Source organism: Agelaius phoeniceus, chromosome 31, assembly GCF_051311805.1.
Source record: "Agelaius phoeniceus isolate bAgePho1 chromosome 31, bAgePho1.hap1, whole genome shotgun sequence".
NCBI classification, from domain to species: domain Eukaryota; kingdom Metazoa; phylum Chordata; class Aves; order Passeriformes; family Icteridae; genus Agelaius; species Agelaius phoeniceus.
In genome coordinates, this window is record NC_135295.1 from 594,906 (window position 1) to 619,814 (window position 24,909).

At 55.4% G+C, this 24,909-nt stretch overlaps 1 protein-coding gene across 1 annotated transcript; it reads right to left on the minus strand.

Annotated features, from left to right (window-relative positions):
* Positions 1–7,985: 7,985 nt before the first annotated feature.
* On the minus strand, positions 7,986–21,951 carry MEX3A (mex-3 RNA binding family member A). The gene is made up of 2 exons (XM_054651371.2): positions 21,149–21,951; positions 7,986–9,833 (listed from the first exon to the last, which is right to left on the minus strand). Exons 1-2 carry the CDS (start codon positions 21,615–21,617, stop codon positions 8,728–8,730), a joined length of 1,575 nt encoding a protein of 524 aa, XP_054507346.2. The 5' UTR covers positions 21,618–21,951; the 3' UTR covers positions 7,986–8,727.
* Positions 21,952–24,909: the final 2,958 nt, after the last annotated feature.

Consider the following 24,909-nt stretch of genomic DNA (forward strand, 5'->3'; position numbering starts at 1 on the left):
AACAAAGAGGGAACAAACCAACCCTAATGCCCTGGCACCGCCCAGTGCAAGGGCAGAGCCTCCTCCTGGCACCTCGCTGCCCTCGAGCTCTGTCTGTCACCTTACAGAGGGGAGATCACCCAATCTTCCTTTCCTTCTCCTTCCCACCTGGGATGGCCCCACCTGCCCAGCCCAGGAGCTTCCCACACCTTTGGTGCTTGGAGAAGTTCAAAAACCAAGAACAGCCCAAGGAAAGTAACAGCAACTTTGAACATTTTTCTGCAATTTCCTGCTCCAAGCCCAAGGCTGGAAGTCAGAATAAGGCAAAAATTAATGGCCTAAAACTTCCTTATTTTGTTCCATGACTAGCCAAATCTGTCTATTTTTTATTAAAAAAGCAACATAAACCCCCAAACGTATCTTTTTAAAAAAATACATATTATTAGATCCCTCTTTTTGTCTTTTTTTTCCCCTCTATAAAAATAACTTCAGGACTTTGATTGACAGAAGGTACCAGTTGGTGGTTGTTATTTTGTTAGGCTTTCGGTCATTTATTTGTTTGCTTCAGAAAAATAGTACCAAAAAAAGATGGAATTCCTGGGGAAGTTAACAATTATCGTGTTCACAAGTTTATTTTACATTCTGCTCTGTCTGGGATCACTTGGATCTACTATAGATTAAACAATATGGATAGCATCTACTATTTGAACTAGTTAATTTTTTTTTTAATCTTTACTCTAGGATTATATGAAATAAATTTGAGTGTTTATTATTATTAACATTTTTTTAATACCCATCAAAGCAAACCTTTTTTTTTTTTTTCCTTCTCATTTTTGGTTAAAAACAAACAAACAAACAGAAAACAAAAAATCTTATTTTTAAAATGCTTCTTTGAAAGGCAACAGAGCAGAAACATCACCCCATCATCCTGCTGCAGGGCAGGGGCTGGATTTGGGGTGTGAGTGGGACAGAATTCCCCCCTTCTCCAGCCCACAGGGAGGTGGTGGCTGCTCAGCACATCCCTAAAGCAGACAAGATCCTGTGAGACACTTGAGGATGTGCTGGGGCCACGCTGAGGTGCTCTCCTGGACTCATGGAAGCTCAGAACCCAGCCAGGGTGCCCCTGCCATGGGTGTCCAGCTGTGCCCACGCTGCCTTGGGGAGCAGATGGGACCTGTTCCCACCTAGGATGGGCTGGAGCTGGCCAGGAGCTCTGTGTGAGCCCAGCCCTGGCTGGTCAGAGCACCAGGACGAGTGCAGGGCTCTGGTGTGGCACAAGCTCCAAGGGAATGACCGCGGAACTTCTCAGATCCTGCCCGGCCTGAACGCCGGCACCGAACCCTCCTGTCCCTGCAGCCCACCCAGCACAGGAAGAGACAGAGCCAAAGCCTAAAGGGGGGCACCAGAGAGCACCCAGAGCCCCCAGGAGCGCGTCCAGGGGGTGTCTGTGCCAGCAGTGTCCATCAGTCCTGGCTGCAAGGCTGTGGAAAGGACCACGAATCCTGGCATTACCCTGCGCTCTCTGCAACCAGAGCGAGAGAGCCCAGAGTTCCAAAACTCCTCTGGCTCCCCGGGATGGGACCAGGCTGGCAGTGCTGGCAACAAGGAGGAGGAGGAGGAGGAGGAGGAGGAGGGTGGGAGCTGGCAGTGCCAGCTTTGCCCTGCGAGCAGCACAGGGGGCAGGATCCCTTCCCTGGCTCTCCACAAGCCCCAGGGAAGCAGAGCAGGAGCCAAGGCTGCTCCCCAGCCTGGCAGGTGGACGGGGTGGGGTGGGAGCCTGGCATGGATGCTCAGGGTGCCCAGCAAGGGCTGTGCCACAGCCTCCTCTGTGCCACAGCAGGGCCAGTGTGGGGTGATGCCACCCAAGGACTGCCCCAGAGCCAGCCCTGAGGTCCACCCACACCTCAGCCCTTTCCAGGGGGGTTCCCAGATGGAGCAGCCACAGGATGGGGGCACAGGCTTGGGTTTATAGTGGTTTTTTTTCTCTTCTACTTCTCTGTTTTTAATCACCTTTTTTTTTTAATCTTTTTTTTTTTGTTTAAATACATCCAACTGTGTTAATTTCTTATTTGTGGAAAGGGCTATCTGCACCATAACTATCACCTTTACATACACACACGCACACACGAAAAATGAAACATATATTAAAAACACTTTTTAAGCAATACTCTGGATACAAATGTATTTTTTAACCTACATATATTCTAAACCTTCTAAACTTTTAAGGATCACTTTATCATAAAATAAAATATCCTTTTTTCTTATAATAAATTACCTAATAAAAAGTATTTTTATTAGCCCAGTTCCTTGCTACATTTACATGTAATAAATGCATTTATTAAAATAGAATATTAAATTATAAAGAAATGTTCTAATTTTAAAATCTTAATCTTTTTTTCCCTCCTCTCTCTCTCTTTAAAAAACACCAGGAAATGCATCAAAATAAACCCTTCAAACACCAAACAAAACAGGTTGGAGTATTTTGATTTCAGAGGTTAACAATATTAACAGTCTGAGCCTTTGTATGTATGAAGATTATTATTTTTTTTAAGAAAGAAAGAAAAGAGAAAAAAATAATAGATATCCCTCCAGCTGAAAAATACTTTTGCAAATGGGAGCTAGGACAAGATATTTTTATAGTATCTCCTCATTAACTATAAATCCAATTTTGGTTCTTTTTTTCTTTCTTTTGTTATGCATTATAATACACACTATTCTCTATATAATTTATGTCGATGAGGATGACATCACAGCATGATATTACTTTATCCCTCCATTTCCCTTTGTTATGTTGTGTCACCTGCTCCCCTGCACCGTCCCTTGTCCAGCAGGTGCTGTCCCCCCCATGGCAGCTCTCAAACACCGCCCCAAAACAGAGTTTGGGGACATGGCAGGACCCCGACACGGGAGTGGGGAGCTCCCACAGCCCTGTCACAGCTCACTTCCACCCAGGAGGTCACAAAGTCACAGGATGAGTCCCAAACCCAGCACAGCCCCAAGCCCCCACTCCTTATTTGCAGCCAGTGCTGAACTCGGCGGCAGTTTGGCAAAGCATGAATGGAAATCCCAGTGCTGAACAACTGGGTGGGCACCTCACTACAGCCCCTCTGCCCTCCCTTGGGGCTGAGCCTGCCTGGACCTGGACACGTTCTGAACAAAGCTGGGCACATTCTGAACAAACCTGGACACGTTCTGATCAAAGCTGGGCATGTCCTGAACAAAGCTGGGCATGTCCTGAACAAAGCTGGACACGTTCTGAACAAAGCTGGACATGTTCTGAACAAAGCTGGACACGTCCTGAACAAAGCTGGGCATGTCCTGAACAAAGCTGGACACGTCCTGAACAAAGCTGGGCATGTCCTGAACAAAGCTGGGCATGTCCTGAACAAAGCTGGACACGTTCTGAACAAAGCTGGACACATCCTGCCCACACCTGGAAATGTCCTGAACAAAGCTGGACACGTTCTGAACAAAGCTGGACACATCCTGCCCACACCTGGAAATGTCCTGAACAAAGCTGGACACGTTCTGAACAAAGCTGGACACATTCTGAACAAAGCTGGACGTGTTCTGAACAAAGCTGGACGTGTTCTGAACAAAGCTGGACATGTTCTGAACAAAGCTGGGAATGTCCTGAACAAACCTGGACATGTCCTGTCCACACCTGGACATGTCCTGAACAAGCCTGGACACCTCCTGCCCACACCTGGCCATGTCCTGTCCACACCTGGACATGTCCTGTACAAACCTGGACATGTCCTGAACAAACCTGGACATGTCCTGTACAAACCTGGCCATGTCCTGCCCACACCTGGACATGTCCTGAACAAACCTGGCCATGTCCTGCCCACACCTGGACATGTCCTGTACAAACCTGGACACCTCCTGCCCACACCTGGACACGTCCTGAACAAACCTGGACACCTCCTGCCCACACCTGGCCATGTCCTGTCCACACCTGGACATGTCCTGTACAAACCTGGACATGTCCTGAACAATCCTGGACACCTCCTGCCCACACCTGGCCACGTCCTGCCAGCAGCTCAGCGCCTTCCAGCGCAGCTCTGCCCTCTCTGCTCCCAGCCCTGGGTTTTGGGCACCTGCCCTCGGTGCCACTGCTTGTGCCCTCGTGTCACTGCCTCTCAAAGATCACCACCACCACCACACACACTCACAGCACAGCATGGCACGAGTCACCTCGGTCCCCACCCCGGCTCCAAATGCAAACCCCAGGGATCTCCCCACCATCACTCCCAGGAGCCCACCCTGCTTTGCTGGGATGTGATTTTGCGGGATGGTCTCAGGGACCAGGCTTCCCACAAGGGTCCTGCTGCTCCTACTCCAGAGGGAGGAAGACCCAGTTTGGTGTATGGGGGTCCCAGTTCCACCTGCCTCCCTCCAGCCCCCATGGCTTCAACACCCCAAGGGGGGTATCCCAAAAGCCTGGCAGGGACCGTGGGGCAGCTGAAGCCAGCGAGGTTCAGGCCAGTTGGTTCACACTGCAAGAAGGGGTCACCAAGGGCATCCTCGTGGTAGGAGGGAAGGGGAGAAGTGCAAGGACCTGGCTCGGTGGGTGCTGCAGAAAAGGGATGGGTGCAGGAGGAGGGGGCTGTATTTAGTTATCATTATTGCTGGTGAATTAGACCAACAAGCCATTTTTAGTCACCTATCAAGGAAGATACAAGTCAGAGCAAATAGTTAAGGTCATGGGCATTTTTCTTGTTTTTTGTTTTTATTATTTTTTTTTTAAAGATTTTTATATATATACATATATTTAAAAAGAGGAAAAAAAAAAAAATTACGCAAATTTTTTTTGTTGTTTAAGCCCCGCAACCGGGCTCCCCATGGATGCCAACAGGCAGGGCCCGGGCTGCCCCTCTCTGGGTGCCCCAGGGGGCCAGGGAGAGGCCCGAGCCCCCCGAGTTCCCTGCAGCCCCCACTCGAGGCAGAGGTAGCTCTCGGTGCATTTACAGCGCCTGTTTTTTCTTTCTTCCAAAGTTGCTACATCAAAATATGGAGTCGGTGGGGGGTACAGCGGGAAGCAGGGGGGACAGGGAAAAAAAATCAAAATAAAACAGGGGCCGAAATACTTCTATTTATTTTTAAACTAGAACTGCTACATCAAGCTTTTTTTTTTTTTAATATATATGTATATGTATATATATATGTGTATATATATATATATATATAAAGGTTATTGGAACTGAAGATTTTATTAAAGGCCAACTTGGAGACTTGAGTAGGAACCTCATCTGCAGAGAGGGGCAGCCCCCCCAGGACAGCCCCACTCTGGTTCCCAACAGCAAGCATTGGACGTTTGTTTGGGTCATGATTCTTCTTTTTTTTTTTTTTCCCTTCTTTTTTCTTTTTTTTTTTTTTTAATTTTTTAAAGAAAGGGGTTTTGTCTTTTTCTCTAACATTTTTTTTTTCAGCATGCAGGAGGCTTTTACATCGTTTTCGCTTGTTAAGGTGAGGGAGGAGGTGCAAGGAGCAGAGGTGAGCCCCCTGTACCTTCCCCATTCCCCACCCCCTACAGTCAGTGCTAGAACAGGTTCCCCCCACCCCAGGTCCCCAACTCAGGGGTCTCCTTCCCCCCTCCCCACTCCCACCCCACCTCTTCACAACCTGGCATCAAATAAAGACATTGATCAAGAACTTGCTCACATTACCACGAACAGACTCCACTCAGCCAAGAACGACTACTCACTCACTAACACAGCGGCCGAGCCCCCAGCTCAGCCCTTCCAGCACCAACACCAACGTTTCTGAACGCCCCTCTGAGGGGTGGCTGATCCCCCTGCCCACCCCCCTGCCCACCCCCCGCCCCCCAGCTCGTGCTTCCACCACTCTCTCTACGCCAGCGGGAGAATTCTGCGCCATGAACGGATAAAATACAGCCCTGGGGTGGGGAGGGCAGGGCGGGATGGAGGAGGTGGCACTGGGGAGGGGAGAGGTTCCCCGAGAACGGCAATGCCCCCCTCTCCCTGCCCTTCCCTTCCCTTCCCTTAAGTGGGACCGAGCTGAGGCCAGATTTTGAATGAGAACGGGGCAGTTTTAGGAAGGATGCGGCCACTGCTGGCCAGGGCTCCTTTGCTGAGGATGGGCTGTGCCCCAGGAAAATTCGGGACGTGGGGGCTCTGGGGGTTCATCCAGAGCACCCCAGCCCCCCCTGACCCCACAGGCCCCACAGCAGAGGGTGCAAAACGCGGCGCCTTCCCCCAGGAAGGGCTCGCATCCCAACCCGCTCCTGGTGTGAAAGGCTGGGCTGCAGGGCTGGGACAACTGCCTGGCCAGGGATTTCCTAAAGCTCTGGGGAGGAGGGGAGTACCAATCCTGCCTGGCAGTGTCCCATTACCACAGCATTTTAACTTTTGTCTTCACTGTTTCCAAAACATCAGCATCTACTACAGCCTGGGAACATTGCCCACCCCTCCAATCTGCCCCTACGGAATACGTTACTGTCGATGCAAAAAACCAGTGGAGGCATCCCATCATCCCACCATCATTTCCAACCCTCTAACTGGTATCTGAAGATCAAAAGTGGATTTTTATCAGCACAGAGCACCAGCAGCACCTGCCCCAGCACAGCGAGCTCAGCCCTTCAGTGACTGTGCCCCTGAGCCCGCTGTGCCAGGGCACAGGCAGCAAACCAAGCAGAAGGGAGGATGTTCCCAGGAACATTACCACGATGAAAAGAAAGTCTCCTGTAACTGAAGGGAATAAAAAAAAAATCTCAGGTGATTTTTTTTTTTTTGCTTGTTTGTTTGGGGTTGTTTTTTTTTTTTTTGATGTTAGAACTGTCTGTGCCAAGTTGTGAAACTTGTTGGTTCAGTTCTAAATCAGAGTCCAGGATCTGTGAGCAGAAGTTGAGGGGTAGGAAATGGGGAAGTGGTGGTAGTGGGAGAAAAATTATATATATGGGTTTATATACACACATATATATATATATAGGTGCTTGATTAATTAAGTGCCTATATATATATATACACACATATATTTATAGCTGGGTGTACTGGTACTCAATAGGTCAATCCAACACATTTTGAACATCACAGCATTTTGGCATCCACAGACCAGCTGAACAAACCTGATGGAGTGAAGGCGCTGGCCTGCACCTTGCATGCGTTGGCACGGGAGCCAGATCTGAAGCCCATCCTCTCCCACTTCCCAATGGTTTTAAAGTATCTCATTTAACAAAACCAGGAGTCTTGAAATGATTAAAGGATGTTCAACAAGGCAATTTTTTTTCTGTTTTGTTTCGTTCTGAAAAAAATATAATATATAAAAGTGGCCAACCTCAGGAAGATCCAGGAAAAGGACAGCTGAAGAGGTTTTGGTCCATAAAGAAATACTTTTTCTTCTTTTTTGTTTTTTTTTTTGTTTTTTTTTTTTTTTCCCCTACTTGGTTTGGATAACAAAAGTTTTGGTCCAGTTTAAAAACGACGACAACAAAATTATCTCTATAAACTCGGGGTTTTTTTTTTTGCTCTCTGTTGGGATGCATGTTGGTTTCATATGGGCTCATTTGCCTGTATTGCATGATCGTCTCTCTTAGGTTTTGGTGCAATAGGTATGGTTTTTTTTAAGAAAAGAAAAGCACAATGTTCTCTGTGTGTGTGTGTGTGTGTGTGTAGCTGCAGCTGGCATCACTTGGAGGAAAGAATGAAGAGTGACCTACGGAAAGGTGGAAGTCGATGCACTCCCCCCATGGACGGGAACTCGGGAGTGCTTTAGAAATACCCTGTTAGTGACTCCTGATTGGACTGATGAACAAATCCCTGCTTGGATAAGGAAAAAAGAACAAAGTTCCAGACTCCACGGTGGCTCAGAATAACAAAATAAATGCTCGTCGCCTGGTGTGATCCCAGTAGGTTCTTCCAAACCTTCTTCAGTTTCACTGGCGTCGTTTTTATTTCTTCACCTTCTTTTTTTGATTTTCTTTTTTTTGTGTTTTTTGTTCGGGTTTTTTTTAGAAAAAAAGGAAAACAATAAAAGTTCTTTAGCTGTGATTTTTTTTTTTTTTGTTTAAATCTTTGAGGTAATACAGTTGTGCCCTCGTTCTAACAGGTTCCCAGAGGTTGATGGTTTCTTTCTTGTTCTTCCCAATCCCTGTCATCCGTTTTCCTTTCTTTCTGTTGTTTCTTTCTGAGCTCCCAGTTGGGCCGACAACCCTGCGGGGAGGAGAGTGGGGGCTTCAAGCCAAGACAAAGGTTGAAGGTGGCTGGAGAAAGGCTGGCAGGGCCCTCCCTGCATCCCTGCTCCCTCCCCGCTCGATCCAGGTGGCCTGGCTTGGTCATCGCCAAGAAGTCCCAATCTCACCACCAAAAAAAACTGAACTGAACTGCTTTGCTTGCGAGATCCGAGTGTGCGTTCTGAGTACTTGGTTTACAAAAGACATTGCAGGCTGGAGCATTGTTCGCCCTTCAAAATTTCTGGCTTTGCTATTCATTTTAATTTTATTATTCACTTATTATTTTTTTAAAAAATAACATACATTGCTTGTAAAATAATTTCTTTTCTTTTCTTCTTTTTCTTCTTTTCTTCTTCTTCTTCTTTAAATTAATTTATTCTTTCATTCTTTTTTTTTTTTTGTTCTTCAGATGTCATTATTATTATTATTATTATTATTATCATTATTATTATTATTATCACCATCATTTTTCTCTCACGGACACCCACCCGCCCCCCGCTTTCCCCACTCTCTCCCTTCCTACCCCCACCTCCCCAACAACACCCTGCTCTGTCTCTTTAGGAAAATATTCTAATGGCCTGAGTGGCTGCCGCGTGGCAGACGGGGCACTCGGGATCAGTCCTCTCGCAGATCCTCACGGCACACTCCATGCAGAAGAGGTTGTGGCCGCAGGGCACCAGCGCGGCCGTCACCTCGCTCTCGAAGCACACCATGCACTCGCGGCTGCTGCCCACCGACGTCCGGGCAGCGGCGGGCGTGCCCAGCTTGGAGAAGCCCTGCAGCGGCTCCCCCTGCGACCGCCGCGGCAGCCCCGACAGGCCGGGCTCGGGGATGGAGGAGGAGGGCGAGCGGTGCGAGTTGGGATGGATGGCGCCGGTGCTGCTGGAGCGCTGCTGCTTCGAGAAGAGCACCGAGACGGGGTTGGTGTTCTCCTGCCCGGCCCACATCGGGGCCCCCGACTCCGGCACCCCGTAGTACAAATCCTGCTTGTTCACACCGTAGTTGGGGAAGAGGTAACCGTAATTGAAGTCGTTTTGGTCGTTCAGCCGGGGGGTCTCATAGACGGGGTCAACGGAGCAGTCGCCGATGCAGCCCAGGCTGTTCTGGCGGAAGGTGGAGAGGGGCTTGCAGCCCGGCGCCGGCGTGTGCACCCGCCAAGCCTCCGAGTAGCGGTTCTCCATGCCGGAGTCAGGGCTGCTGGACAGGAAGTCGTTCTCGTTGTTGTACTCCAGAATCTTGCCCGTCCTCACCGCGATGTGCGTCTCGATCTCCTCGCGGGCTCGCTCCACGTTGCCCGGCGCGCCGGTGATCTCGAAGACGGGGTCCCGGTCCCGGCTGGGCGTGATGATGTAGGTGTTGGTCTGCTGCTGGATCCTCTTGATGGTGGCTCCCTTGGGGCCCACCACCAGCCCCACCACGCGGTAGGGCACGCGCACGCGGATGGTGACCTGCCCCGGCAGGGTGGGCGCGCTGCCGAAGGTGGTGCCCGCCTTGTTGCGCGAGGCCCTGATCATGGAGAAGTGCTCGGCCGCCGAGATGATCTCCCGCCGGGCCATGGCCACGTCCTCCCGCCGCCCTGTCACCATGAAGACCGGCTCCTCCCCCCGCACCGGGGTCTTGATGTAGGTGTTGGTCTTGGCCCGCAGGGCTTTGATCTTGCAGCCTTGGGAAGAGAGAGAAAGAAGAAGGCGCAGCAGTTAATGAGGCTGCCCCACCGCTCGCCCTGCTCTGCAGGACACCGGGCCACCATCTCCTGCGCCACCTGGCAGCCGCTGTGCAGGACATGGAACAAGGGAAAGGCCCCATCCCCCTAACCCTGATGGAAAACACCACAGGGAGGTTCAACCCTCACCATTCCCAGAGACTCCCTCCCTCAGGATTGCCATGCTACCCCAGCCCCCAAAACGGGGGTCACCATTTTGTGTGCTGCAGCCCCCCACACCATCCCCCCGACTGCCTTCCCTCAGCAGTCATCCCCAAGATCTCCCTTCCACCCACCCCAACACCACGGGGCAACGGGGAATGCACCCCAGGTGTCAGGGGTCTCTGTGACAAGGCCTGTCCCCAGAGCCCCAGAGTGGCTCCCCAGAGACAATGGTCATCCCTGGGCTCTGGGGACAGGGCTGATGCCCTGATGGGGCGGCCTGGAGGCCACAGGAGAACAGAGGGATGCTGGTCCCACAGCCTGGATTGCCAATGTGCAGCCCCTTGGCCACCCTGTGCCACCTCCCAAGGGGAGTCGCCTGCCATGACTCCAGAGGATTTTGGTACTACTGAGGAGGTTTTGGGGTGAATACCATGAATTTCAGGGGGACAAGTTTGGAGGGGAGTTGCAGAGATGCAGCAGTTTGGGCCTCCCCACTGTAGATAGGGCAGGACTGCAAATGCCAGCAGAGCTAGATGGCCAGGGGTAGCAGGAGGCCAGGATTTGCTTTGGGGCTGAAACAGCAAGAAATGGGGCAGGGCTGTGCAAAGACTCCTGCTCCAGGTGCTCAGACCCTCTCCTGAGATCACTGGCCAAGTGGTGCTTTTGTGTACCAGTATCCACATCCCAGAGCACACTGAGCCCATTCCCCAAATCCCAGAACTGACCAAGCCCATTCCCCCAGCTCCTCACGGCTCAGAAAACAGCCTTCTGCTTTCCCAAAAAGGACAAAAGACTTTCCAGTGTGTTTTGGCTTCCAAATGATCTTTTGGAGGGTCTTGATCCATCTGATTGGCTTCAGATTCCCAGATGACACCAGGATGACATCAAGCAACTAAGAGTTTTTACAGATGTGGCACAGTTCTCTAAACTACTCCTGGAGCCCTCCTTGCTGCCGTCCTGCCCCTCAAAAAGCCTCACTTGGTGCCCCAAGGCATTTCTGGCACCAAGCTCCAGTTCAGGCTGGGGGTTCCTCTGCAGGAGCTGTGCTCTGAGCTCAGATCTCAAAGGAAAGTTAAAACCTGTGATTCTCCAGTGCAGATGAAGTGAGGTGAGCACTTTGCTGAGGTTTCCCGAGGATTTGGGTGTCTGACAGAACCAGAGGATGAGGACACAGCACTGGGACGTCTGTGAGATCCCCCAGCACCTCCCACCCCACCTTCCCGCCCCAGAAAAGATCATTTTCCTCTGACTACCCTACACCAGCAGCTTTTCCTCCTCACACTCCACTGACACCACACTTCAACACACAAAGACCTGCAAACGATGCCCCTGCAACCACCGAACGCAGATTCCTCAGCTCCTGGGCTGGGATTTTATTATTTATACAGATCCTGATAAATAACAGCACCTCTCAGGCTGGCAGCTGAGGGCTGCCACTCATGCACAGCCCCTCTGGTGAGACACAGCCTGGTGACGTCGGGGTGCCCCCCGGAATGCCAGCACCCCGTATCGTTGGCAAGAACTGAACCCACACCTGTGGCACTGGAACAGCCTGGTGCCACGAGAGCTGGCACAAACAGCTCCCTGGGCTCCCAGGTGCCAGGGCAGCCGCTGCATCCAGCAGTGCCCGGCAGGGAGGGCGCTCAGCCTGGCCAGCTGCGCTCACAGTGCTGGCACCACAGGGGCACCGGGCATGGCACCACAGGGACACCGGGAACCATGTGGGCACCGGGCATGGCACCACAGGGGCACCGGGCATGGCACCACAGGGACACCAGGAACCATGTGGGCACTGGGCATGGCACCACAGGGGCACCGGGCATGGCACCACAGGGGCACTGGGCACGGCACCACAGGGGCACCGGGCATGGCACCACAGGGACACCGGGTATGGCACCACAGGGGCACTGGGCACGGCACCACAGGGGCACCGGGAACCATGTGGGCACTGGGCATGGCACCACAGGGGCACCGGGCATGGCACCACAGGGGCACCGGGTATGGCACCACAGGGGCACCGGGCACGGCACCACAGGGGCACCGGGCATAGCACCACAGGGGCACTGGGCATGGCACCACGTAGGCACCGGGCATGGCATGAGCATGGCACTGCATGGGCACCAGGCATGGCACCACAGGGACACCGGGCGTGGCACCACAGGGGCACCGGGCACAGCACCACGTGGGCACCGGGCAGGGCACCACAGGGGCACAGCACTGCAGGGGCATGGGGCACAGCACTGCGTGGGCACGGGGCATGGCATGGCATGGGCACAGCACCGCAGGGGCACCAAGAATGGCACCACACAGGCACCAGGCACAGCATGGCACAGGCATGGCACAGCACAGCATGGGCATGGCTCCACACAGGCACCAGGCACAGCATGGCACAGGCATGGCACTGCATGGACACCAGGCATGGCACAGCACAGCATGGGCATGGCTCCACACAGGCACCAGGCACAGCCCTGGCCAACCACAGCCCCACACAGCCCCTGGCACAGCCGTGAGCCCACTGCCCCTCGCAGGGTCTTGGCAGCAGCACGCGACACACGCTGGTAAATCAGAACTTCACTGTCAACTCCTGCTGTGATTTTTAACCCCTCAGAGCCACCTCAGCTCCCCTAGCCTTGTTTCCCATTTCAGGAGCAGGAATCGCTGCCTTGTGCTCCCGCAAAATCTCCGCTCAGCGCTCCACATCACAGCGCTGTCGCACTCAAGCCATCCCTGAAACAGGAATTCCGTGTTCCTGGGGAATGGAAATGCCACAAAGAAGGATCTGGGAAAATCCCCAAATTCAAACCAAATCCACCCTCTGCCGAGTTCATTGTAGCTCGTGGGTTACTCCCCGGAATTTGCACCGTGAGGTGATGCATTTGTGATGCTTTGTTGAGTAAAGTTTCCAAACAGCCTGTGTGGACCAGTGGTCACCCTGTGGTGTGCTACCAGCTCCAGGAAACTCAAAGGACAGGACCTCATGGAGCCAGGCACAACTCAACTATAGCATAAATAATAATAAATAATAAAGATTCATCCCAAGGAGAGCTGGATAAATCCCTGAGAGGTCACCCATGCCCTCTGGCAGCCCTGGCAGGGTGGGCTGTCCCTGACCCACCGCTGGCAGACATTTCCCTGCCCCTCTCCTGTGCTGCTCCCTCCCTCTCCAAAGAGGGAGATTCCATCTTAGGAAGATTAACCGAGATGCCACCATTTCCCCAGGGATATCACCAGAGCATCACATGGAAAAGACAGGGGGTGTTCACTGCAAGCATCAAGCTGAAAATGCCTCCCTGTGCATCACCCCGGGCTGCAGGAGCTCCGTGGAATTCCGCAGTGACCCGAGCTCTGCCTCTAGAGCCAGGCTCGCTCTCCTGTGCAGAAAAGACCTCGGGCAGGCGTGTGGCACAGCTGGGATTGGGGCTGGCATTGGGGCTGGCATTGGGGCTGAGATTGGGGCTGGGATTGGGCTCTGTGCTGTTCTCAGCTGTGGGACAATGCTGGTGTGTGGGGGACAGGGATCTGAGCCCGGCAGGACAGGAAACAATCACGGAGCCGACAGGGAGGGTCAGGCAGGCAGAGCTGTGACAAAGGACCAGGGCTCCATGCTGGGGACAGATGGAAGGGAGCAGTGGCAAGGAATCCACATGAATGAGGGCAAATGTAAGCACGTTACGCGAGCTGGAGGAGTGGGAGGGAGTTGGGGATGGAGCAAAGGTGGTGGAAATTGAGGGAGAGGCACACCCTGATGCCTGCAAGGGGAGGAGGAGAATGAGGTGTGTGGGAGCAAAGCCAGGACGCCCCAAAAGGGCAAAAGGAAGGTGGGCAAGGAGAGAGCACGGCGAGAGGGAGGGGAAGGAGGATGTGGAACGGACAAAAGGACGCGTGGTGCAGTCGGTGGTGTGAGAAGGGGGGGAGGAGGGAGGGTCTCTGTGCAGGCCTGCAGACGGGAAAGCCAGCTTTGTGGAGACAGACAGATGGGGATCCTGTGCTTAAAAACAGGAGAAAATCACCTCCTAGGAAATGAGACCAACTCCAGCAAGTCCAGAGGGCTCAGCAGCCCTGACCTCCAGCAGCTCTGAACTGGCACAGACAATGGCCAAACCATCAGCAGCCCAAATGCAGAGAACTCCTCAACTTCCAGGGGTGCTGCACTGCTTCTTTACATCAGCTAAAACCAGGCTGGGCTTAAACGTGATTTACTCACTGAGTGCCAAGGCTACAGGCCCATCTCAGCCCCATCCCTGATTGCTTTGCACACTAAAAAGGGGCTGAGCCTCCTTTGAGGTCACCCTGCTCTGATGGAGCACAGCTGGATCAGGATGTGGCCCGTGACATCCCAGCCAGATGGGCAGCACACCCCCATGTGCTTATTCCAAACAAAATTTGTCGTGCATGGGGTGGTTTTTGACACTTTCCCTTCGTGCATAACTGAAATTTGAAAACACCGTGCAACAAAGCATTTTACTCAGGGGATTATTCAAAGGTGGAAGGGAGGGGATTGCCTTGCAGGTGGTGTCAAAATGAAGCTAAGGGAAGAAAGGGACCCATGGAACATAACTTGGTCTATGCTCTCCTCGTTGTGGCAGCACACAGACATCAGTGTCGATCCCTGGCAGACCTCTGCCACTTGGATTTTTATATTAAACAGAAAATTAAGCCCTTTCTCACTGTGTTTCCACAGCCCACCTTCTATTATCCTGGGTTTTGTCAATAATGCAGATCCCAAAGCATTCCATGAAGGAGGCTATAAGCTCAGTTCCTCCCCTCACCCTTTTTTCCCTTTAATTTCACTGATTGCCAATTGACTCAAAGTAAACGTGTTTGCAAATTACCTGAGTACATCACAAACATTCCCACACAGGACCAAACCCTGGAGGAGTGCAGAGCCTCTGGTGCCCAGACCAGTCAGCTAACTGGAATTAATCCGCAGAGCAGCCATCTCTGGCTGAAAACACAGAAATAAATTGAGTCTAGACATTGCCAAGATGGGTGGTGGGGGTCAGGGGGAGATCTGGATGCACAGCCACCTTCTCTCTCTCTTTCCCCTGCATCAGGGCAACGAATCCATCAGAATTAACAGAGAAGGCTCCAGGAGCTTGGTTCACCTCTCCAGCAAAGACAGCTGCTCACAAGGGACACCAGGGTGCTGGATGCATCTGATCTAGCTGTCGTTTCCTTGGCATGAACCCATCCCAAATGTTCTCACTCTGAGCAGCCCCAAATCAGTGGTGTTTTCACAGGACCTCAGCAGGGTTTACCCCAAGGCCCCAAGGTGCTGCCCCATCCTTGGGCAGAGGATGATCAGTGCATGGAAGGGAAGTGCCCAGCACAGCACCACGGTGACAATGCCACCAGGGCAGTGCAGTGGCACGAGCAGCTGTGCCTGCCTGTGGAGCACATCCCTCAAATAATTTCGCTTTGGTGTAAATTCAGAGTTACACCTGCTGGTGACCTTCTCCTCGGTGCTGGGACAAGGCCAGGTCCTGCACAGGTATATTCTGCTACTGGAGGCTCCCACCTGGCACCAACTGGCACCTCCAGCCCAGGAGCACGACCCTGACCCTGGGAGCACCAGAGGAGCTCTAACCCTAACCCTAACCCTAACCCTAACCAGCCACAGCAAACAGCTCCAGAGCCAACCCCAAGCTGGATCTTTTTGTTCGATTGACTGCGTTGTGGTTTTATTTTGGAAAACACACCCCACAAATCACTCCGGGTCCTGATATTTCTTGTTTTCACCAGATACAAAGTAATCTCTACAGACAAAAGCTTTTTTAAGGCCTCTTCTCATTTCTGGCAAGGTGCCGTTACACTGCACAGATACAAATTACACCTGCAAATGCCCCATGCAGGCCCTTCTGGCACTGCTAGTGGGGTGCAAGAGGGTCTAAGGGCAAATTAGAACTTGGTCTTTTTTTCTATTGTGGTCATAAAATTGAAGAGGATCATAAAATAAACAACCCCCAGCTACCTCGGGTAAGGTGGGGCATTCTTTTCCCCGTTAACATGAAAGCCTTGTTAAAAGACAAGCACACAAAGAACTTCACAAATAAACCCTCCTGACGGCCTGTGGGGTAAGGTTTTGCTGCATTGAAAAAACCTGATGAAAGCGGTGCCAAAAAAACACGAACGCACACAAAAGGACCACAACCAACCAACTAAATCTCTTTGCACGGAGGGTTTATTGTCCTGATGATGCAAGTTGTGTTTACAAGGAGGGGAAAAAAACACCACCCAACGCACCACGCCAGGAAAACCAGCGACTGCTTCATTCCAGCGCGGCGATTTTACGCTTTTTCACATTGTGATGAAAGTTGTTTATGAAACAAAAAAAAAAAAAAAAAACAACAAAAACACAAAGAAAAAGGAGAAAAAAACCCCACCAAACAGCATCAAGCCTAGAGGCACGGACAATCCTCGTGCGACGGAGGAAAGTTGGGAAGCGAAGCCCCCGGTGCGGAGTGGGTGTGCCCGTGGCACGGCTCGGTCCCGCACGGCTCCAGCCGAGCCAGGGCCGGGCAGAGCGGGGGAAGCGGGGCATGGCGAGCGCAGGGGGACGCGGGGAGGGAGGGACGGGGCTGCCAGACAAAGGCGGGGGCCCCCACCCAACGCCAGCACTGCTTTCTTTCCCACTGCCCTAGATTCCGGGCGGCTGCGCTGCGGTTCACTCGGTCAGCGCCGCACCGGCCGCCCGAGCGCTGCGCGGGGAGCGCGCGTGGCTCCCTCGGAGAAAATTCCCTTTGTCTCTCTCTCTCTCTCTCTTTCTCTCTCTCTCTCCCAGAGCCGTTCTCTCCTCCCACCTCCGGTTCAAACGGCGCAAAGTCGATGCCGCTCCGCACTTTTTCCCCCGGTGTAAATTCGGAGTAATTCTCGTTAACACTTTGTAACAAGCCGATACCGACCGCAATGTCTTTCTCCCTTTTCGGGCCCATCCCGAGCTGCTGGAGCCCAGCAGATCGGGTGGGTTTCGAGCCAAGATTTCCGTGAAACAAGGAGACAAGAAGAGCTGCCCCCCTCGCTGCTCCTCGGATGCTGTACATACATCCACCTCCACAGGGTGGGTGGGGGAGCTGCCATCATCAGACTTCCTCAATGGAAAAGGCTTCCTCGGACTATTTTTAAATGCTGAAAGCATTGGAGCATGTTTGGAGCTACACAAAGAACCCAATCACCTGGGTTTAGTGGAGCCTCTTGTTATTTGACTTCACCTTGCCAAGAAAGAGCGATTCATGTTAAGATCCTCTCTCGCATAATCTCATTCCTGGTGACAACAGGCTGGTTGGAGCAGGCTGGGAGATGCTGCATCAAAGGGTGTCTGTGAGTACAGGTGACAATGGATGCTATTACTGTGATGAGACCAAGAACCCTCAGAAGGAACCAAAAAATCCTTAGAGAGTCCAAAAATCCTTACAGGGAAAGTCGTATCTGGGAGTGGGCGCAGCACGAAGCCAAAGCAACCCCACAGCTTCTGCCGACACCTGCACACAGCAGGCACACAAAGAACCAGCACCGTGTCTCCCTAACCACAACATCTGGCCTTAAACGTGCCCTTCAGCCTGTCCCCAGGCTCCAGCGACAGCAGGCAGAAAAGTTGGATACAAATCTTGATCTGGCTAATCCACACCCACCTCGGGCCGCTTCTAGGGAAGAACTGCAGCGATTTCTGCCCCTTCCTCATTTCACAGGCTGCACAACCAAAACACGGTGCCCTTCAGACACTCTGCATTCCTCCCAGCACCCACAACCCCATCTCAGCCCACATCCCTTGATGTCCCACCTGTCTCCTAAAAACCCTGCTGCAAACCCCTCCAGAGCTTTGTCTTTACAATTTCACCGGCGTGGCTGTGAGAGCCAGCACATCCAGGGACAGGCTGTTGAAGGCAGGACACCCACAAACGAGAGGTGGCAGGAGGAATACAAGAGCCACCAAGCACCCTGATGGGCCTGGCAGGCCCCAGGGAGCACTGGCCGTGCCGTGGCACACACCAGGAGCTTTGGTCACCCAAACTCAGCACAGCTGGAGCTCACACACATGCCAGGGGAAGGAGGGATGACCTGCAGGAGCCCTGACTCAGGCAGACTCACCCCACAGAAGGACAGGAGCGGAGGTCACGGCTCCTCCTCCAGCCAGGGAAGGGGTGTCACCACCAACTATGCCCAGTCAAAGGGATTCTTGTGACTTCATCCCCTCATTCTTCCTTTCCCAGCTTGCAAAGCAGCCCTTGGCACATCCCACCAGCCACCCAGCTCTTTAGCACGGACCCTGGGGCACAGTGGAGGAGCCAGCCTGGGCAGCTCCCACCAATGCCCCTTTCCACAGCCACCACCACCTCACCCCAGCCAGCTGGTGGCTCAGATTCAGAGCACAAAGCAGCCCCAGCACAAACTGGAGCAGGGCTTCCAGCAGGCCATTGGCTCCTCCAGGGCACGTTCACAGCTCCTGGGGAAAGCAGGAGCTGCCAAGCTCAGGTTGAGTTCCTGCAACATCCTTGCTTGGAGTGAAGCCACCCCCTCTGCCACGATTACACCTCTCCACAAACCACCCCAACAGGCATTCCAATAAAAACACATCGGGCTTGAGCATTATTTACACTTAAGTGCCTTTGCAGTGCTTTGGCAAAGTGAGAGGTGGCCTGATAGCAGGTGGAATTCCTGTGGCCAGGGCCCCCAGATCCAGGCCTCTCATGCCTCACCTGCCTGTGAGGAACACTTTAATAGATGGTTGGTATTATTATAAAATAATCTGAAGGGATAGTGTGTTTCTTCAGAAAATAATAAGCTGAAGAAAAAGCTAAACCCTGTTACCAACTAAAGCTGTGAAATGATTTTTTATTTCATTATTACTTTTTTCCCCCCTCCCCCTTTTTCAAGATGTTTGTCACCCTGTTCAAAGGTACCCATAAAAACAATTGTTTTCCTAGAAAACCATCTGCAGCAGGAGCAGTACTACCAAGGGATGACAATCTGGCATTCTGGGATTCTGGTCAAGCATCCATGGGAGTCCAGGAATCAATTCCCCTGGGAGCCCCACACCCAGCTCCAGACCCTCTTAATCCGGCCTTCTACACAAAAACAAGGCACAGGAGACAGTGGAGACATCCCTGCAGGCCTTTAGAAACAAGTGTGGGCCATGATCTGTGCTGGAGTGAAGAGCCATAGGTGCTGAAGGAATGCCCAGCACAGCATCCATCCCACCCACCTCCATGGTGGGGCACAGGCTGCACCATCTGCCCCACCAGCCACAGGAGCACAGCCACAGCTGCATCCCCACAGCTCCAGCACACTGACATTTCAGCTTCCCAGATGTGGGAAAGCCCTCACTCACTCACACACACACACACACAAAAAAAATGGTGGAAAAAATCCAGGTCTCCACGTTCCTCTCCATGGCTCTGGACACAAGAGGCACGTGCTGCGTTCTGAGCACACACCCCCTTCTCAGGAGTCTGGGGCAGCGCCGAGATCCTGCAACAAAACAGCCCTGGCACATTTCCCCTTGGTTCCGCCTGCCGAATCCTCTTTCCCAACTTTATTAAACAAAGGGGGCCTGATTCTCCATGGCCTCACACACACACAGCAGCGCAGAGCTGGTGCTGAGCCCCACCGTGCCTGCAATGTGAAGGGAGGATCACGATCAGGATCAGGATCGGGGCCAGTGGGATCTCCCGGGCCAGACCTTCACCCCTTCCTGCCCAGTGAGGGGCCCCCATCCCGGTGTGAGCAGCACAGCAAGAGCTGCTCCCTCGGCTGCAGACGCCCCGAGTTTTGGGGAGCTCAGACCCCCGGACCGCTGCCCGCTCTGCATCCCGGAGAGCCGGGGCCGCTCCGTGGACCCGGACCCTGGCTGCAGGGCTGGGAGCAAGCAGAGCCTCCGCAGGCCCCATTGTTCCAACCGCACGCCCTAGCGTCAGAGATGTCCAGCAAGGAGCCATTTGTGTCCCTCTCCCGTGGCTTCCCCTTGCCCACCTCAGCCCTTCTCGGGGCACTGGGGGTCAGCACCCCCCGGCTCCCACCACAAACCCCCTGCTCAGGGCCCTTCCATCCCAACCCACAGGGGAGCATCTGCCCACGGAGCCGCGCAGGCTCTGCCCATCGCACTTCCAGAGCGTCAAGTTACTTGTTCAGAGAAAGAAAGAAAAAGAAAGAAAGAAAAAAAAAAAAAAAAAAAGCCCAACACTTAGCCTCACTATTATTATTTTTTTTTTCTCTGTAGCGACACAAAACTTCTCTCGGCAGCGCCGTGCCCCGACTCCCGCAGTGCCCACGGGAGGCGCGGGGCCCCGCACCGCACACCCGGGAGTGGTGGGGGTGGGCGAGGGGTGACTTAAGAGTGGGTGTGGTATGGGGATATATATATATAAATATATATATATATATATATATATATATATATATATACACACACAGATATATAGATGTAATTTTTTTTAAAGCCCTCCTCCATTCCACCTCGCTCCGAACGGAGCCGTGAGAACAAAAGCATCACTGTGGCGGCGCGCGGGCAGCGGCTGCGGGGGGCCCACGCGGGACGGCGGCTCCCGCTCCGGGGTCCCCTCGCTCCGAGGTGTCCCCCCCGTTCCGTTCCCGGGGGGCGGCGGGAGGAGCTCGGCTCCCACCCGCTCACCGGCCGCTCGGACCGAGCCCGGCGGCACCACCACACCCCCTCCGCCCGGCCAACAAAGGGGGGCTCGGAGGCGCGGGGCCGGGCTCAGGCTGCACCCCCCGCCCTTCCCCCGCCTTATTCCCAGGTTTTTGTGGGTTTTTGGTGTTTTTTTTTCCCTTAAGGAGAGCGCGGTCGAGATGGGCTCTTTGGCAGAAGCGGGGAGCGGCGCGCGGGGCTCCGGTGCCGGACAAGCCCCCGCTGCATTCCCGCAGAGCCCCCATCCCAGCCTTCCCCAGATCCGCCGTGCCGGGAGCGCGGCCGCCCGCCCACGGCCCGGGAGCCCCGGGCTTTGTCCCCGGCGGGGCCGAGCGGCCCCGGCCCCGAACAATGGGGCGGGAGGGAGCGGCGGGGGCGGCGGCGGGGCCCCCCGGCCGCGGGGGGAGTGTCCCGGCACCGGCGAGCGGCGACACCGGGGCACATCGGGGGGTACCGGGGGCCCGGCGCTCACCTTGCCGTCCCACGATCTCGGCCACGTGCTCGGAGCTGGGCACCGGGACGCACTCGGTGGTGTTGGAGCTGCTCTTGAGCCGCAGCTCGGCCTCCTTGTAGAGCGCGCACAACTTGGGCTCCGCCGCCCCGGCGCTGGGCGCCGCCGAGCCCTTCGGGGCCGCCGGGGGCGGCGGCGGCGGCGGCGGCGGCGGCTGCTGCGGCGGCGGCGGCGGCGGCGGGGGCTGCTGCGGCGGCGGCGGCGGCGGGTTATTGTTGTTGTTGTTGCTGTCCTCCACCAGCACCACGGCCGAGGAGGAGGAGGAGGAGGAAGGCTCGCCTAGCCCCAGCAGGCAGAGCTGGTCCAGGGCGAGCTGCAGCGCCCGGTCATCCTCAAGCAGCGCTCTGTCTTTGCCGCTCCCACCGAAACAGCCTAAATCGCCGAAACCCCCGTTCCTTTCCATTATCCCTGGGACTACCAGGCTAGGCATGGCTAACAAAGGCTTGGGAGGGGGCTGGGGGCTGGGGGGGGGGGGGGGGGGGCGACAGGAGGGGAGGGGGGGGACACAAAGAGCTCGGGAGGGAGAAGGGAAAAAAAAAGGCAGAGAGAGAGAACGAGAGAGAGAAAAGGACCCTCCGCCCCCCGCCCCCCGCCTGGCCAAGCCCCTTTCCCGTGTAACCCGAGCCCCGCGCCCGCCGCCTCCACCGCGGTCCCCCCGCCGACGCCCCCGCCCCCGGCCGCCGCCGCCGGGGGGTGCGGGGGGTGCGGGGGGCGCGGAGCGGAGCGCGGCCCCGCGGGGGGAAACTCTTTTGTTTGAAGGCGGCTGGGCGCTGCGGGAGCGGCCCGGCCCGCGGGCTGATGGGGGATGTAGTCCGGTGGCGGCACACCCCCGCCCGCGGCGGCGGCCACCGGGGCGGCGGGGACCGGCGGCGTGGGCAGGGGGACCCGCTGTGACACTGCGAGGGGGATGCGGGGACCCGCGGGGACACGAGTGGATGTGGGATGTGGGGGATGTGGGATATGGGGGATGTGGGATATGGGGGACCCGCTGTGACACTGCGAGGGGGATGCGGGGACCCACCGGGACACGAGTGGATGTGGGATGTGGGGGATGTGGGATATGGGGGACCCGCTGTGACACTGCGAGGGGGATGCGGGGACCCGCGGGGACACGAGTGGATGTGGGATATGGGGGATGTGGGATATGGGGAATGTGGGATATGGGAGACCCGCTGTGACACTGCGAGGGGGATGTGGGGACCCACGGGGACACGAGTGGATGTGGGATATGGGATATGGGGATGTGGGATATGGGAGACCCGCTGTGACACTGCGAGGGGGATGTGGAGACCCACGGGGACACGAGTGGATGTGGGATGTGTGATGTGGGATATGGGGGACCCACTGTGACACTGCGAGGGGGATGCGGGGACCCGCGGGGACACGAGTGGATGTGGGATATGGGATATGGGGATGTGGGGGACCCGCTGTGGCACTGTGAGGGGGATGCGGGGACCCACCGGGACACGAGTGGATGTGGGATATGGGGGATGTGGGGGATGTGGGATATGGGGGACCCGCTGTGACACTGCGAGGGGAATGTGGGGACCCGCGGGGACACGAGTGGATGTGGGATGTGGGATATGGGGGATGTGGGATGTGGGGGACCCGCTGTGACACTGCGAGGGGGATGCAGGGACCCACCAGGACACGAGTGGATGTGGGATATGGGATATGGGGGATGTGGGATATGGGGGACCCGCTGTGACACTGCGAGGGGGATGCGGGGACCCGCGGGGACACGAGTGGATGTGGGATGTGGGGGATGTGGGATATGGGAGACCCGCTGTGACACTGCGAGGGGGATGCGGGGACCCGCCGGGACACGAGTGGATGTGGGATGTGGGATATGGGGGACCCGCTGTGACACTGCGAGGGGGATGCGGGGACCCACCGGGACCCGAGTGGATGTGGGATGTGGGATGTGTGGGACCGGCCGGGACACGGTGAGGGGGCTCCAGGGGACCCGCGGTGACACGAGTGGAGGGTGGTGTGGGGACCGCTGGGACACGGAGGGGAGGCTGCTGGGGGGAGACATCGTGCAGAGCGTGGAGGGGCTACAGGGGGACCAGGCGGTGCCACCAGGGGAGGGGGATGCAGGAGGATCCACCGTGTCACCGGTGGAGGGGCTGCAGGGGGACATGGGGACAGGCTGGGGGTCCCTGCTGTGACACGGGTTAGGGAGGTGAGAGGGGACCAGCCGAGCACTGAACGGGCGGAGGGGACTGTGGGGGAATCCACTGTGACCCAGCTGGAGGATGATGCACATCCAGGTGTGCCCAGGTGTCCTGAGCCATGGCCAGATGTGCACACACAGGAGCACAACCCCAAAACGCAGATGTGCCCCCCAAAATGCAGATGTGCACCCCCAAAACGCAGATGTGCCCCCCAAAACGCAGATGTGCACCCCCAAAACGCAGATGTGCCATGCCATGGGTGGAAGGGTCTGTGGTGGGACCACTGTGCGATGGCTGGAGTGGGCTGCAGTGGGAGTCACACGTGGAGGGGGCTCCCTGGGGACCCACCATGCGCTGGGGGGGCGTGGGGGCTGCATGGAGACCCACCCTGGGTTCCATGAGTGACTCTCTGTGCACACCCTGGCAGAGAGGGGTCCCAGGAACGAAGGGTCTGCGAGGGCACCCACTGGGTGCACCCAGCAGTGGAGGGGGTCTGTGTGGGCAGCCACCATGTGGCCCACACTGTGGAGGGGTCATGGGAGAAGCAGGGTTCGTGTGGGGACCTGTTGCTGCCCACTCCTGAGGGGTGTCCAGGGCTGGGATCCATCCAGAGACCCACAGGGATCCCTGGGAGGAGCGGTGGCTCGGCAGGGACACCTTGGGAACAGGGCAGCAGGGCCAGCGGGGTGAATGGTGGCACAACGGGGCAGGACCCCCCTGCCATGGCCAAGGAGCTCCCCGCTTCATCCTTGTCAAGGAGGACGTGGCCTTCCAAAAGGGTTCCCCACAAAACATGAGGACTTCAGTCTTGCAGTGGGAACACCCCTGACACAGCCACAAGCATTTGAGGGACGATACTGCCTGTTCACCAGGCCTGGGAATTATGGAAACAAGAAGGGGGAGCCCCCCCAGCCCCCCAAGGCCTTGCAGTGGCTCCAGGCAGAGCCAGGCTTGGTGAGGCTGCTGGGGCTCAGCTCCACAGCCTTAGCTCTGTGCCCCAGCAAAGCCCCCTCCTGCAGACTGGGAATGCTGGGGGGGAGCCGTGGGACAGCCCTGCTCCCGGGCTGGCCTTTCTCATTGAAATGAGGAGGATTCAGCGCCGAGGGAAGGAGGGAAGCATTGACAATCGCTCCCCAGCTCCCAGCCAGCCGGGCTGGGCGGCGAGCGTGTGAGCGCGCCGTTCTCCCCTCGCCCCTTTCTTCTCTCTGAATCAAACCAGATGTCTCCCATGAAATGAGATTGCCGGAGCTCACACTGGAGAGGGACAATGCGGAGGGATGCGAGGCTCCCGCCGAGCCACATCGCGCTGCAGCTGTGGCAGTGAATGGCTGGGGGGTGGTGGCACCGCTGCCTTGTCACCGGGGCTGGACCTTTCCATCCCCCCGCTGTATCCTGTGCCATTTGCTCTCTCTCTCTCTCTCTCTCCGGCTCTGGGATCCTTACGGGAAGGGTTTTTTTCTCTTTTTCCCCCCACCTCCCCTTTCTGGGTCTACCAGCAGAAGATCTCAGCTGCGGCTAAACTCGGCAGATGGGGCAGCCAGCACA